General features: G+C 41.2%; 1 protein-coding gene across 1 annotated transcript; it reads left to right on the top strand.

Moving 5' to 3' along the window:
* On the top strand, window positions 1-822 carry LOC109202217 (tropomyosin beta chain-like). Its single transcript, XM_019358986.1, has one exon. The coding sequence runs from the start codon at window positions 1-3 to the stop codon at window positions 820-822; it is 822 nt and encodes a 273-aa protein (XP_019214531.1).
* The last annotated feature ends 16,344 nt before the right edge of the window (window positions 823-17,166 follow it).

Raw genomic sequence — 17,166 nt, 5'->3', positions numbered from 1 at the left:
ATGGTAGCTGCTAACAAGATGGCCTCTTATTACCAGTTTCAGGTGAACAACCTTCATGCACAAATGCATGACAACAAAAGACATCATGAGGAAACAATTAAAGACCTCGTAGAGCAGCTGGAGGAGGCTTCTAGCAATAAGACAGAGACAGAGGCTCTCACAAATGACAATGAAGCAATTGTCAAACTTGATGAGGTGATGCTTACCCTGCAGGACCAAATCAGCCACCCTGCCACAGAGCAGTGTGTGGAGTCTACCACTCAAACCAAAGAGGCTTCACACACTGACTCTGTAGGCCTGAAGTCCTCTAAGGAGGCTGAATTTGAGGTCCAATGTAGGATTCAACAAGAGCAGATAGAGATGCTCCAGAAACAGCTCCTAGCAGCTCAAAATCAGCTCAAAGAACAGGCCATTAAACATAGGCAGGAGCAGGAGGCACGCAAAACAGAAATCAGTGACCTCAAATCCCAGCTCTGCTCCAATGATTCGAAGGTAGAGACTCTTGAGCGAGAGCTGGAAGAAGCCAAAGCTTCCTCCCTTAAAATCCCAAAGGAGCAAAACGAACAAAATTCCATCGATGCAAATGAAATGCAAAAATCTGAGCCTCTGAAAGAAAAAGGCACTGGAGGAGAGAAGAAGATAGGAAAAGAGGACTCGCCTGCATTGTCTGTACAGGAATCTTTGCAAAGACTGCAAGAAAAACAGAAAATGCTTACTGCCAAGGTGGCTGACCTCGAAACTGAAGTTAAGAGCCTGCCAGAGATACCGCCAAGTAAGAAAAAGAAGAAGAAGCGGAACTGGCTGCGTCGCCTTTTCACCTAATTGGTCTCAACATCATGTCCTAAAAATCATATTTATATACAACTAAACTGTCAGTGAACATTTGAATCCCACTCGGTCGAGACAGAAGGCCACCCCTTCCTGAGCCCGGTTCTGTCAGAGGTTTCTCCCTATTAAGAGGGAGTTTTTCCTCTCCACTGTCGCCAAGTGCTTGCTCATGGGGGATTTGGGGACTTTTTTTTAACATCAACCGCTGATAAGCTCACTGGCATCAAATTTAGGACTCGGCAAATATTTAAATGGATGAGGAATCATCCATTTAAAACATATTTGCTGAGTCATATTTAGTTGTATATAAATATGATTTCTGGGACACTAAGGCCAATCTCAGACTAATTTGGACAATTGGGAAAAAAATAAATTGGAAAAATAGAAAAAAATAGTTTTGTCATTGTTTCATATAGATTTCAAATAACATGCCATTTTATGTCAACATATTTTACATTTGCAGTGCTCGTGGTCTCATATTCTTATGATCCTGTTCATTTTATGAGTGTATCCTTCTGCCTTGCTTCACATATTTACTGCTGCTTGGCTACCTTTAGTCATGCTAGCATCAGCACAGTTAGAAACAGACAGTTTGTTTCAGAAATCCCTCAGTCAGAAGAACATGGTATATTATATTTAGACGGAAACCAGCGAGCTAACTCCCTGCTAACTTCTAACTCCGTTAAATTTCATAAATCCTTTTTTTTCATGGATGCCTGGATGTTAAACTTAATTGTTACACCTGGTAGAGCAGCCACACTGATCATTTTATTAAAGATGAAAGAATTTAGACACTTTTTCAACTCTCAGTGATGCCGCAGTGATCGTTCGACTTTGGGATCTGCAGCGGAGTTTGGGCCCAGACACAACTAATGACGTCAGACTTAAAGACCGGATTAGACGTGGAAGTAGTGATGCTTTAGTTTTGTGAAAAAGTGAAAAATGAGTGTTGTTACAATACCATTCAGTTTGAAGGTTACAACAGAAAATTATATATTTATATTTCTCATGTGGTATCGGATGGGATTAATTTAACAAATGAAGGACATTTTTCCTGATAATTATTTTTATCCTACTGTAACTTTAATGTATAAAGAGCTAAAACCTCCAAAGTTTAATTTAATTTAATTTAATTTAATTTAATTTAATTTAATTTAATTTAATTTAATTTAATTTATTAAAACATTGCTTTAAAAAAATCATGTGTGTCCTTTGAAAGTTCTTAAATGACTGTGTATATTATGATACAAAATTACTAATTACAAAACACCTCGAACAGATTATTTAGATTTCACGTACTGAACAATAAGCCAGATGAAAAGCACTATCCACACGATTTTCCCCTTAATAAATTTCAAGTCTATGTTGAATGTGCTTTGATATGACAGACTTTTACTGTGAAATAGAATTTAAGGATTAATGAGGAGACTTGAGGTTTAAAATTGGTATTCAGGTGTACAAAGGTGGCTTACTACTACTTACCCTGGGTACCACTGTTACCATCATGGCATACCATTTGCTGCAGATTTATTCTAAACAATAAGATTGTGTAGATGTATAGTTCACTAAAAACGGATATTTGATATGTATATCCACATAATTATGGATTATTATCATATACATAATATTATGCAAAAAGACACAGACTGTATTTTAAAAGAAAATACGTGAAGAAACACATTATATTAGATTTATATTTCAAATATGACAAAATGCTGATTTTACAGCAGTAAAGTTATTCTATCTCTGCACTTTAAACATTTAATAGCCTTTCTGCCTTGCACAGAGTGGATAGTCAAACAAACTGACTAATCATAAATACATTTTATACAAATTTATATTTATGTTACGCAGCTGCCAGCTTTAAATACTCTGAGGCCACGCCTTCTCAATTCTGACTGGCCTATAAAAGAGCTGCAACCGAGGCAGGGAAAACAAGATGGCCACCACAGAGGAAACCTGCGAACACTTTGCTGCATTAGTGCTTCCCAATAATTTATTACTTTATTTTTTTGTTCTTATTACCTTATTATTATAGCACTAGGAATAAACAATAAGGTAAGGATTCTGGATCAGCACCATGATGCAAACTTGTGGTCAGAGTATAGACAGTGTTCTGGAGAAGGCATAAAACGTCACTGTGCATGTGTGTGTGTATCTCCACTGCCACTGTAACAAAAGTATTGCAAACAGACCCACTTTCTAATAATATATATATATATATATATATATATATATATATATATATATTCATAAAATAATGCCATTATAAACACAACTGGATCTAAAAAAGCACTTATCCCAGAGTTCCGAGTTGATGAAAATCACCCTACAGGAAAGCAGCTGAGCATTCAGAAATGTGGTGTTAATCAAATCCTTCTGAATTAACCATTTAACACGGCAAAAATGAGCAGATGAAAAGCCAAAAATTCCAAAATCTATTCACAGGTTCACAGTTTGGGCTGCGGTTCCCCCTGATTGTGCAACTGTGTTAACCATCAGCAAAACCACATATAAACCATGGTTCTGTGTTTAACAATTGCAATACTTATGCTATTTTTCTGATTTAGGATTATTTGTATGATGGGATGGCGACACAGTTCTTATCTTCCTGCATTTCTCCAGAAACACACAAAACTGCCAAGGCTGAAGCTGGCACATGTGCTCATACACACACACACACACACCCTCAAACACTCAGACATTACAACAGTCATGTCTACTATTCAAACTACATTTCTCATTTATATACTGATCAAACATATTTTGACATATTTTTTTATGAATAAAAATTTGTCACTAATTGGAAATAGAGAAAAGCTCTGTTTTAGCACTCTGATCATGTTTACTCACGTAAGGCTGGATATTGAGACCTTTTACTGTCTCTTAGCTGTGATGTGGATGGGCGGGGACTTCAATCTCTATCTACGCCAGGTCACATGACAAGATTAAACAGCTTGTGATGGACAGAGTTACCGTAATGTAATTTGTGCCAGTATTATTTTATTTTATGGAAAACAAATTAAAAATGTGACCAAGATACTACATTAAACTGAAAAATGACATCAGAACAGCTATGGCTGAGCTCTTTGCATTTATGTATGGGCTTTTTTGCTGTCATCATGTGGCTGAAGTGAAATAAGGCATGTAATGTTTCAGCCTCAACAGCAGACCTGTGTGGTATAAACAAACAATTATTAAACATACTTTAAGAGTTGATTTTCCCAGATAGACATTAACCCCCAGCTGGGATGTCAGATCCTACATCAGTGCCTGTTGATGGGCCTGAGCAAGAAAACCAGATCTCGATAGAACAACGATACAGGATCCAAAAGAGGCTCTGAGCCTAAACGGCTACAAAAAAGTGTAATTACTGTGAAACATGGGATAGAACTGCCTCTAAAGGGTATCAGTTAGAAGTGGGTGATTTCATGTTTTACCATGTAAAAAACATTAAATATATTACAGTTTTTCAAGAATTAATAAGTCCAGATCACTTTTTTGTCTGTGACACAGCATTTTGAGTTATTTTGTAATTTTGATTTCTTACGATGTACGATGATTCTCCCAGCCTAACCGGTCACTGCAGATGACCACCCCTCCCTGAGCCTGTGTCAGGTTTATATTATTGGATTGTCATTTATGCTTAGAAATTTTTACTCATATGTGCTTAGAGTTTTATAATCGATTGCATAATGATAGAGGTCTGATCCTTAGTGGTCTGTAACAACTCTGTATAGCATGAAGAGAGGAGTGCGTTCACTTCTCTTCAGAGTGTTCTGGCATAGATCACACACCTCCTAGGAGAGGTCGTATCTTCTCTTGCTGATATATGGTATAGCAAACACACGTATATCTGTTTGAGTGTAAGAGCCTTTGTTCAGATGGACCGCTAGACTCCTGGCACCAGCTTTGGGGAGTCTTCACGGGGTCACATCTTGACCCCATACACACACACACACACACACACACACACAGACAAGGTATTCTTTGTCCACATGTATACCTATGTGAAACATCATATGTTAATGAATTTATGCATATTCATGTAACCTCAGTAAAGAGCAGTGTTACGAGGGAGCAGACGAGAGTCTGACGGAGGTCAGGTCTCCCTCATGCATGAGAAACATAAAGAACTTTGCCTACTCGTGTCTTGCTTTGCTGTGTAGTTAAATTGTCTCGTTCCAGCGGTGGGCCTGTGCTAGACAGACCCATCAGCCTGGTTCTGCCAGCGGTTTCTTCCTGTTAAAAGGGAGTTTTTCCTTCTCACTGTCGCCAAAGTGCTTGCTCATAGGGGGTCATATGATTATTGGGTTTTTCTGTATGTATTATTGTAGGGTCTACCTTACAATATAAAGTGCCTTGAGATGACTGTTGTTGTGATTAGGCGCTGTATAAATAAATTGAATTGAACTGAAACATGATGTACGTACAACGGGCTGCTCCAAAACTGTTTCACCTGAGAGACGTGAAACACATTGTGAATTTGAATATTGCAAGAGAGGGTCAAACAAACAGTCACAGGGTTGAGAACAGCTTGAATGGGAAAACGACCGATGAACTTGGAGCAAGCTTTTTAGATTCTGTCCTCAGTGGAATGTGTTTAGACAAGAGCCATACCTGTTGGCCGACTCGGTAGACAGGGGCCGGAGCACGATGACGGGCAGCCAGTCTTTTATTTTGCATCCTGAGCAAGGCTGCCCTAGTAGCCTGCCATGCTCGCCAGCAGTGACGAATATGATGTTGCACTTACGTGACCGCCAACTCACACTCTGTGACGGAAAGGTGCGGGAATTGGTATCCCAGCAATGCCTCAGAGGGGGTCACTCCTACTGTTGAGGTGCTAGCGTTGTGGGCATACTCCACCCAGGCTAACTGCTCACTCCAGGAGGACTGGTTGGAGGAGGCAACGCATCACAGTATGGCTTTCCAGGTCCTGGTTAGCTCTCTCTGCTTGGCCATTAGTCTGAGGGTGAAAACCAGACGACAAACTGACTCAGGCCCCCAGCTCAAAACAAAACTCCCTCCATACCTGGGAGGTGAACTGGGGGCCCCGATCCAAGACAATATTTTGTGGTATGTCATGCAAGCGGAAGACATGTTGTGTGAGGAGTTCAGCAGTCTCGAAGGCAGACGGGAGTTTAGCCAACGCCACAAAATGAGCTGCCTTGGAGAAGCAGTCAATGATGGTGAGGATGGTGGTATTTCCTGAGGATGACGGAGGTCCAGTAACGAAATCCACGGCACGAAGGTGGAGAGCTCAGACCCTTGTTTTGAACACAAATAGGGCAGTCAGCCACATACTCCTGGACATCCTTGGCAAGGGAGGCCACCAAAACAGATGTTGTAGGAATTTTATAGTGCGATTTTTACCCGGATGGCAGGAACAACTGTGCAGTGTGTGCCCAGTGGATGACCTTACCATGTACCGCAGTAGGTACATATTGCCAGCCCTCCGGGCCCAAACAAGGGTAAGGTTCCTGCTGCTGGGCTTCTCTGATTAATTTCTCAGTCTTCCAGGTCACTACACCAGAGGCGGGAAGGATGGTTTTGTCCTTTTCCTCTGCATCCTCCACTGGTGAGAATTGCCATGAGAGGGTGTCTGGTTTAGTGTTGCGTGAGCAACACTAAACCAGACAGGTCTGTAGGTGATAGTGAGGTTGAAACAGGTGAAAAACAAAGCCCACCTAGCTTGCCGGGCATTGAGGCATTTGGCCACTTGAAGGTATGCTAAGTTCTTGTGGTCCATCCAGATCAGTACCGGGTGCTCGCTCCCCTCCAACCAGTGACGCCACTCCTCTAAGGCCAGCTTGATAGCGAGTAGCTCTCGATCCCCCACATCATAATTCGCCTGGGAAAGACGACAGGAGAAAAAGGCACATGGATCCAATATACTTTCCACCCGCTGCGAGAGGACCTCTCCCATACCAGAGTCCGAAGCGTCCACCTCCAACACAAAGGGTTGATTTAGGTCCACCTGGATTAAAACAGGTGCAGATGAAAACAGTTGCTTCAAAAGCCCAAAGGCTTGCTGCGCTGCTGACGACCAAAGGAACTGCTGTTTGGGAGAAGTAAGTTGAGTTAGAGGTGACACAACTTTACTGAAGTTGCGGATAAACCGTTGGTAAAAGTTGGGATATTCCAGGAATCTCTGGACCTCTTCCCGGGTCTTGGGTTCCAGCCACTCTATGACTGCCTTCATTTTAGCAGTGACGGCCCTCAGTTGTCCCTGCTCCACAATAAAGCCCAAAAATGAGACTGTTTGAACGTGAAACTCACACTTCTCTCCCTTTACAGTCGATTCTCCAGTAGCCGGTGCAGAACCAAACACACTTATTTCACGTGTTCAGCTCGAGTCTTAGAGAAGATGAGGATGTCGTCTAAGTAGACAATGAAATCCCGAGGAACGTCATCTACCATGGCCTGAAACACAGCTGGGGTGTTGGTGAGGCCAAACGTCATAACGAGGTACTCAAAGTGCCCCAGGTGAGTGTTGAAAGCAGTTTTCCACTCATCCCCTTCTTGAATGCAGACCAGATGATAGGCATCGTGGAGGTCCAGTTTAGAAAAGATTGTGGCACCTGCTGTAGCTCAAAGGCGTATGCTAGCAGCTAGCACTTATTCTTAACAGTTTTTAATTTAACCCCTGAAAATCAATGTAGGAGCACAGGGTTTTATCCTTCTTCTCAACAAAGAAGTATCCTGCCCCGAGGGGAGATGTGGATGGCCGAATAATGCCTGCTGCAAGTGAGTCCGTTATATAGTGCTCCATAGCCACGCGCTCAGGCTTTGAGAGACTGTACAGACAACTGTTGGAAAGGGATGGCTAGGGAGAAGATCTATACGAAAGTCATAGGGACAGTGAGGCAGGAGTGACAAGGCCCGATCCTTACTAAACACTTGGGCAAGAACATGGTATTCAGTGTGAACCGCACAGAGGTCAGGCACAGTGATAACCTCTGCTGGGTTAGTGGCTACAATGTTAGGTACAGCCGACCTTAAACACTGCTTGTAGCACCTAACACTCCACCCTTGCTCCTTTAGGGGCATTTAGTACTTACTTTCGCCGAATAATAAAAAATAATCAATCAAATAAATACAGAAAAACATGGATTTGTCGTAGTCAGTGCTATGCTATCGAGACCTGCTGCTGCTACTTACAACTGACCGCTGACTGAAGGTACAGTATCTGGGTTGGGTTGAAATGGTCTTCAGATGTTCCAGCTTTAATCTCTTTGACTAGATGACCCTCTCTTTACAAGCAGGTCACATGTCAATATTCTTCGCTGTTGTTGGCAGACTCTTCAGTCGGTCTGTTGAATGTTTTTGTCTGCTCAGTGTAGTGGGGAATGCAACTGCTTGACACTGAAATGTTCCTGCTTCGATTCTTGCTGGAGGCACAAAAGTATCCAGTCAAGCACGTGGACTGACTCCAGTGTTACAAGTAAGCACCCAAAAAAAGCTGCTACTATTAATCGTATTTATCTTAAAATGGTTAAACATCCATCTAGAGGAAAACATTTGGAATAAATTGCGATGAGCTGTGAAATCAGTTTAATGCGTTCTTTTTTGCATGTTTGTCAGTAATGCAAAACCCTTATTAGGCAGATGTCTTTTGTTTGTGTCCCTGACTTATACGTTACACATTGTTAAAGGCTTGTGGAGTCTGATAACAACTCCAACAACCAGAGTGCTCCTTCCTTTCCCATTGTTCAACTGCAGCAATACAGTGGTAGCCCAGGGACATTCTTTGCATATTGTCATGGGGTGTGTGAATGGGGCTTAGGCGATTGAGAAATGATATCAGCCACAAAGAAAAGCAATGGTCTGTGACCAAATGCTTGCTCTTCTATGCATATGTTCTCTGAGATTGAGGGCTTTAGTTGCCATATAAATGCAAATGACAGGCTGGTATATTTGACATAATGTGCAATTATGAGTCAAATTGGGATTTTACTCAGTCTTACTGTTTGCAAAGTATGATGTGCATACTAGAGCATACTAAAATCCCACATAGTAGTAGGACTTTAGACATAAAGATGGCTGTTCGTCTTTAGGAGGAGAAAGAAAGATTAAGACTCTGATGTCCAGGATTAATGAGCTTTAATTATTTTATGAGATAAAATACTGACGATGTGTGCTGCTGGTAAAGTTTCAGGGCTGCCTTTCCTCATAACAGCCATCCCTCAAGATTCTCTCCATATAAAGCAATGCAATATCAGGGACTGTAACATCTAGTCCTTTTACTGAATCATGAGATATATAATATTCTATTTGGTTGAGTAAGTAACCTACATTGTCAGAAAGATGATTTATTAGGTATATATGATTGTAATAAAGGAAAATAACCTCTGGGTGGTGCAATTTCATCTTTTTCCACCCTCTGGTTAGAATACTCAGATCCCACTCTGTGTCAGGGATGAGTTGCTGCCTGAAGCGGGGAACTTTAAATAAGAGGGGAGCGGGAGATCGACAGACCGATTGGTGCTATGGCTGCAGTGACATGGATCCTGTACCAGTCCGTTTTGGTAAAGAGAGAGCGAAGCTCTCAATTTAGCGTCGGTCTGTGTCCCGACCGTCACCTATGGCCATGAGTCACATTGGGTAGTGACCGAAAGAACGAGATCAGGGATACAAGCGGCGGAAGATGAGCTTTCTGCGAAGGATGACTGGCCACTTTTTAAGAGCTAGGATGAGGTGTTCTGGGCATGTCCCACTGGGAGGAGGCCCCTAGGCAGACCCAGGACACGCTGCAGAGATTATATCTTTCGGCTGGCCAGGGAACGCCTTGGTGTTGCCCTGGACAAGCTCGAGAAGGGGGCTAGGGAGAGAAATGGTCTCGGCTTCTCTGCTTAGGCTATTGCCCCCTGCGACCTGGTCCTGTATAAGCTGAAGAAAATGGTTGGATGGAATTTGATGGTTTGATTTTGTCAGATCCCTAAAAGGCCAACCCTGAGTTTAAATCCAAGAGCAGTGGGGCTGACTGAAGGATTCATCCATTAATTTACACAGACTCACCAACATTGGATAGCAGGAGATTAGAAAAATGTTATCTGATGTGATGAGTCTCGATTTCTGTTCACTTGCTACTGCATCTCAGTTCAGTGGGGAGCTTTGAGTTGTGGTGGAGTGGCAGGTTCACTTCCAACCCACAAATCTGTAGCAACTCTGTCATGCTGTCAATATGAAGCAAAATGTCTGAGGAAATGTTGTTGAATCTGTGCCACTAGCGTTCAAATGGTCGTTGAATGTAAGTCCCAAAGTCTATAAAAACAGATTTTTTTCTTTTAGGCAAAGCCAGTTAGTTTGATCATTTATTGCATTGTATTTTCCCATTTCTGCGCTACACTTTTGCTCTCCCGGTGCCTTATTTCTGGTTTGTGGTGTCCACATATGTTGTCCACATATACCTCACTGAGGCGTCACTGTTGAGTAAAGTTGAAAAAAGAGACTTGGTTGAAGCAACAGCTGTTCAAGTGTTAATTATTAAGATTGCTGTGCTAAGGGCTCAACAGTTGCTTTACACTAGAGTAAATTTAGAGTCATTAGCGAAAGGAACTGATGATAGGAGGACGGGAATCATGCTGTTATACTATATGCAGCAGTTATTTTAGACACATAGAGCATTCAAAGCTGTTTAAACAATGTGAATTTGCTGACTGAGTCACTTCAAATCACCTCATGAGTCACAGAGTTAAGTTCATTTAATGTGAATAAACAAGTTCAATAAAGTGAAGGATGACTGAAAAATTGTTCGCTTTACTCCGAGAAACATAAAATGCCATTTACTTCCTGTTATTATATCAGTCTAATGACCTACTTTTACATTTGCTACAAAGTACTTACTGCCTATTCTTTTTTAAACTACTTTATAGTAAGTACTACCTATTTACTACTACTTGTCTAGGTGAAAAGTTCCTGCAAGAAACTGACTAAATGGAGAATATCACGTTCCCTTCATCCCTTTTGAAGTTTTCTGGAGAGTCTGAACCCTCAAAATACACATCTGTTAATATAATCATCATGTTTCTTTTGAAACAGTACAGCTATCTGAGAAAAATGAGTTTAAGGATAACTGAGCTTTATACATTGTAAAGGAGTATGAAAATAAATCAGAATTCGAGATTAATCTGATTTTGCTCAAAGTAATAATTTTAGACTTAATTAAGAGAAATGATTAGTTCCTTCATTGAATATCCAGTATATGTGTTACACGGTGGATATGTCAATATGATGAGAAATCGGTTGTAAAGCTTATTTTAATCTGACTTTCTGTCATCAAATATGCGTACGTTCAGTGGATTATTCTTCCAATTATATTCAGCCACATACTCTGCTACTTATCAGGTTTAGCACATCCCGAATTACAAGTGAAAGTACTCTAATAAGGCTGGTAGAGGATACCTAATGACTCCATGTGTCATATGGCACAGTATTCAGTACTCTTTGCCTCCAAACAGTGTCTCAAACTGAGTGACCTTAACTCAATATCCTGTCTGCTATCATTGAGATTATGCAGGCATGCTAACAAAAGGAAATTTGCTCTCACAGGGATTGACCAACAGCCATTTATAGTGACTCATGACTCAGAGGTAAGTCATGGCAGCGCTGCCTCAGACCACACTGTACAAGCTTGCATTTTATAATAAGTCATAGTAGGAACAACGGGTTATCACCAGGGCTGTCGTTTTATATGGTGAGTCATAGCTCGAGTGGAGATAAACTTTTCACTGCAGTTACAAAGACTAGGTTTACCACAGCTATATAAGGAAAGAGAAAAGACCCACCTGGACTGTGAGTCATGTGTGTTCATGTAGTACCAGGGAGAAGTCGTACGAGCAGAGTCACACTGTGCTGATGAGCAACAAACATATGAGTCTGTTGTACCAGTCAGGACACTCACACGGACCCATTTCCCTGCAGGGTCATCCTGTCAATCCTCCTTGAAAAGCTAAAAGGATTTTTTGTTTTTTACTGGGTTCCTATCCTTTGTTTTTCTGGTCATATCAAACAAATAGTTTAAAATTAAATATATATAATACTGAACTTTTATTTTGAGAAAAATAACAGCAGCTGCTATTGGGCAGTAAAGTTCATAATTCAGCGGGCGTAGGGGGTAATACAAGCAGTTATTACCATTTTACATTTGCGCTGAGAGGAAATCTATCTCAGGAAGCTCGGCTTTATGGGAAATGTTCTTTGCTTCTGCTTTATTTTACTAGTTTGAGTCAGCGTGCCATCAGACAGTGAAGTTTGATTCCTATTGCCCTTTTCAAACAAATAACATCCATTCAGAATGCTGTGACTGGCAAAAAGAGACATTACAATGACTTTAACTTACTAATTTAATTTCTTTTAATTAATAGCAGCAACATTGGTTTATTTTGGAGTTTATTTTCCATCTAATTTAAGCATTCTGTATCATAAAAAAACTGCTTCTCTGGCAATGCAAAAATAAAGAAAGGCAACACAATTTCATAAGTTTTGGATGTTATGTGGAGCACTGTTGCCTCATTAGAAGGTCCTGGGTTTGAATCCACAATCTGGCTGTTACCTTTCTGTGTGGGGGTTGCATGATCTTTCCAGGTACTCGAGCTTCCTCACACAGTCCATAGACATGCAGTTAGTGTGATCAAGTTAATTAGTGATTCTAAATCACCCGTAGGTGTGAATGGGAGCGTGAATGGTTGTCTCTCTCTATGTAAGCCCTGCGACAGACTGGCAACCTAGCCAGGGTGTACCCTGCCTCATGCCTTATGGTAGCTGGGATAGGCTCCAGCCCTCCTGTGAGCCTAAATTGGATAAACAGAAGAGAATAGGCAAGCAGTGTTGTTGAACATATTGAGTAAGAACTTACAGTACAAGATATTAAAAAAAAAAAAGGCATTGTCGCAACAAATGCCCCTAGAGCTACTTGGCAGTTTTTCTAATTTAAGGAGATGAGATCAGACGTTAGGATTGCAGAAGTGTCGTTATAAAAAGGTGTCACTACAAAGCGTGCTCACTAAAAAAGTCCTAAGACCAAGTATATGGTTTAACATGACTTTATTTGGAGGAAAAGTGGGTCTGCACACCAACCCAACAAAACCTCATCCCAAATGTAAAGCACGGTGGAGGGATCAGCATACAGGCAAAATTGTGTCCAGATTTTATTTAGGAGTATATGAGAAGCCAAAAAAAAAAGCAAAACCCGAATGTTTTTGAATGATCAAGTCAAGACTAAATTCTGACCCCTTAGCCCAACTAAGATACTGTTGCTGGACCTGAAGACGGCTGCTCTATTAAGGCATCCCAGAAATAGTGAATTGAAACAGCTCTGCGAAAATGAACCTTCCTAATTTAATCATCATCAATGTGCAATTCTCATAAGCAGCTACAGGAAATGGAGGTTGTTGCCGCTTTCTATGAGTTATATTGGCAAGAGTTCACTCGTGTGATTGTTTTTTAACCTGCATTGTGTGTTAGTTCAGTCAGATTGAACGCTGCAAATATTTTAAAAAGAATGCACTCTCAGGTTTTTCTTGCAATTGTGTGATATATAATTCTAGTAACTGCAAACAACCAATCAGGGCATGCTTATGAAGACTGACTATGAAGATTTAGCCGAGTGACAGGCAATTAGACTGAGAAGAAAAATAGCTGTCTTCCTGTTATTCATAGCAGAGTGACTTGCGCAACAGCACAAAGTTTCAAAAGATCTGTCACAAGGGATTTGGACCGAACACCATTTCCTGTGTTTGAGTAGATGAGCTGGTAAAAAGAGTGGCGTCATATACAAAATAAGTGCCGGAACAAAACAATCTGTATACTTATGTGGAAACAGAGTCACTTTTGATGGGTCTGCATACAAAAGTGAAAGCACAAGAAGGCACAACGAACTGCCATTTATAGAGTAGTGAAGTGAGAAAGGAAGGGCCTACTGCATGTGGAAGGGTGTGTGTGTGTTTGCCTGTGTGTGCATGATAGTTATGATGTTGATTGGTACACCATGTGCTCGCTCTACCGTCCCTGGAGGAGCTGTCATAAGCTGTTGAACGATTGATGGCTCTCTCAGAGGGAAAACACAGCGTCCTGTTATTGCCAAGAGGATCAGTGTTAACACTTTTATATGGCACCAACGGTTTTCCCTGAGCTCTGTTCACTCATGAACTGGTATATGTCAAACACACACAAACAAACGCATGCAGGCAGTCACGCCAACTTTGTATATGTTAGTGGTTCCAGGGGGAGAAGCTGGTGTGATGGATCAGGAGAAGGAATTAAAAAAAAAAAGAAGTCAAAGAATATTGCATCATTTTTTTTTTAAACTAAAATTAAACTAGTTCCTTTTTTATTTTTAATTGACAGCAATAGGTTTATGGAGGAATATGCTTTTTTTCTCTAGCAGGGCATGCCAGAAAAACTTTGAGAATCTGTGGTGAAACATGATTGTTTCTCATGAAGAATGGTGAATGGTAGATTTTGCACGTTTAGTTTGAGAAAGATTTGTATAATCTTCATGGCAAGGTAAAATATTGTCCTTTAAAATCACTGAAGTTATTTATTTCGTTTTTAAGACCTAAAAATGTGTAATCTTCTGACATAATAATTGTGGATTTTATTGTAAAATCATACGCAGGGTTGTTAAAAGGTGATCTTCTTTGACAAACTATGAACCGTAAAATATGTAACATTTGGCGCAATCACTCTGTTTCATGGTCTAGTTTTACTAGTTTCATTAGTAATCCATTACGTTCGAGCTGCAACACTTCTGTGAGGGGTTTTTAAGCAGGATTTGTGACATTTACCTACATTTTTTTTTGTGTATTTTTGTTGCTTTTCAAACATCTGTAGCAACTGTCAAATACAAAATTTTATATGTGATTATCCAAAACCAGGACCTTCTGAAAACGCTAAACAGTATATGTTACAAAAAGTTGCAGAAAATAATCAACAGAAAAAGATCTGTGTTTATTGTTGTATCCAATACATAACTTTTAAACTGATTATTTTTGTATTTACTGAAATAAAAGTGTGCGATAATTTTAGATGTAGTTGGGGTCGGTACGTATGAGCGATGAATTAAACTTTCTGGTGGATGCTGACTGTATTTAAGCAGTTATTTACATCTAAGTTCAAATGATATAATCTTCAGCATCTGTCTTTTTTAAATTGGCTAATAACTGGTCATCTGCTTCCTTATCACATCCATCCAGAGTCCCACAATTTGAATGCCTCTCCACTGGGACATTATGACGTCAAAGACCCACCCACACCCACACACACACACTGGACCAAGTCCCCTGAGGTTGCTGCCAGCACAATGTCATTATCATCCATCGGATTGCAGTGGCCACTGCCCATTGAGTCTCGCTGACGTTCCTTTTGTGCTCAGTAATTCTTCTCACAGAAGCCCACAACCCCACCCCCGAGCCCCACCCGTTCACCCCGTCCTCCCGCCTGTCTACAGCGGCCCATCTGTAATCCCATCCCCCCCGCCCCGCACCCCCATATCCGCCCCGTCTCGGCCTGCACTTCTCCAAAACAAACCAGCTGTCTTGGCCGGTCGTCTCCCCGGGGCGTAAACAGGTGTCGAGAGGGCCGCGGGGCCTCAGCGTGTGACACACGGCCACACGCTCCTCCAGCCTTCTCCTCCAACCTGCCAACACACCACAGAGCGAGAGAGTGGTGTGTTTTACACTTTTGTGGACTTGATTGTTACTACAGACAAGAGGCTGTTGATAGTTCGGACTGCACATAAAACCTAATCTCTACAGGTCAAAGCAGCTGCTCGCACTAAGTGCTTGTGATAGTTTCTTCACAGTCATTGATCTGAGAAGTCCTTTGTTTATTTTTTAGAAAATTTTTGCTCAGGTGTGAGAATTCATTTAACAAAGATGGCGTGTATGAAGAAAGAACCTTGACATGCCTGTAGCAGATATAAAAATACACACTGCTGTGCAACCAGAATAGATGAAAGGAGAGGGGTATGTCCTGCTGAGCTTAAAGCCAGCTGTATTTTTAGCACAAACTTCACACTGTGCATAGGAGTGGAGGAGGGGGCTTGCTGGCTGGATGCAGGTCAATGCGCCTGTACACACATACCAAAATGTTAACAGCAGGTCAATGCCACTATAGTTGTATAATTCTGAACAGTCGGTGGAGTCAGTGAGCAAAAGTTGGCACCTCACCACCATCACAATCCTCATCTATGTGTCCACTGTGGGCCATTTGAATTCCAGCTGTGTGAGTTCTTCTTCTTCTGTGTGACTCTAGAAAATTTGCAAACTGAATTCAAGCAAGTGCACCGGCTTCTTTGTGAAGAGCGTTCACATTTTACGACTCTTTCAAGTGCCTGCTAATAAGATACCCGACTTTGAAAACTGCTTGAAAGCAGTAAAGTCTTTCTTTTGAAGCTGCAGGAACAAAGGCAGCTTCACACCCTAAACAGTCCCGCTATCACTCTCTCTGCGGTGTGCTCAGCGGCACTGCACGGCCTATTGTACATCTGCCACTTGACTCCTTGACACTGAAACAGGGCGTGTGTGTGAAAGGTGGGGTGGTGGGGGTGTTTAGGCCTACATCTGCATGTGTCAAGCTGTACTTGTGCTTTAGTGGAGCTTAGCCAAGCTGCGAAGCCAAACTACCACCTTGTTGATTCCTGTGTTCACGTGTAAAACAAGCTGAGGCAAGTGGCTCATCTCTTGCATTCATGTATGACTCCTATCACCTTCCATCTTTACAGCAGCTCCAGAGTTATTCACCCATCTGGAGACAAAACAAGCCAGTGGCAATTACTGGAAACCCTTTGCTCTAGAGATGCTGAATGTCAAACCTCAAGCCTTTATTCAACAAAAACACAGGCACGGCTGTATCCTTACGCAACCTCGGTTATGTGGCTGAGAGCCAGGCAATTAAGCATATGTGGATTTCTAAAAGTAAAATGGAAAAGAAGCATAGAGTATGTTTTCCAGCTGAAGTTGGAAACCTACACTTATTTTTAAAAAGATCACGTGCTTGGAGAAAAGAACAGCTCTTTTGATTATAATTATGTGTCACAGATAAACTGAAACACAACAGAGGCAACGTTTTAACGTTTTTATTTTATTTAGACAGCTCCACTATGTCCTATACAGTCTACTGAAACAAAAGAAAAACAGAAGGAAAACAAGGACCTAATTTCATCAGAATTTTTCAAGTGAAGTCACATGCAAAAAAACAACAACTGCCCAGTGTTACATAACTAAATCAAGTGATCTGTTGTGACTGCTCATTTAGACACAGCCACATGGAGGTTTATCAGCAATAACAGGGAAAAGGATGGAGATTGCGCAATATCAGCGAAACACATTTGGCCAG

The sequence above is a fragment of the Oreochromis niloticus genome, linkage group LG1, assembly GCF_001858045.2.
Source record: "Oreochromis niloticus isolate F11D_XX linkage group LG1, O_niloticus_UMD_NMBU, whole genome shotgun sequence".
In the NCBI taxonomy this organism is placed as follows: Eukaryota; Metazoa; Chordata; class Actinopteri; order Cichliformes; family Cichlidae; genus Oreochromis; species Oreochromis niloticus.
Note: the sequence above shows the minus strand (reverse complement) of the source record. Positions and strands in the feature narration are given on the sequence as shown.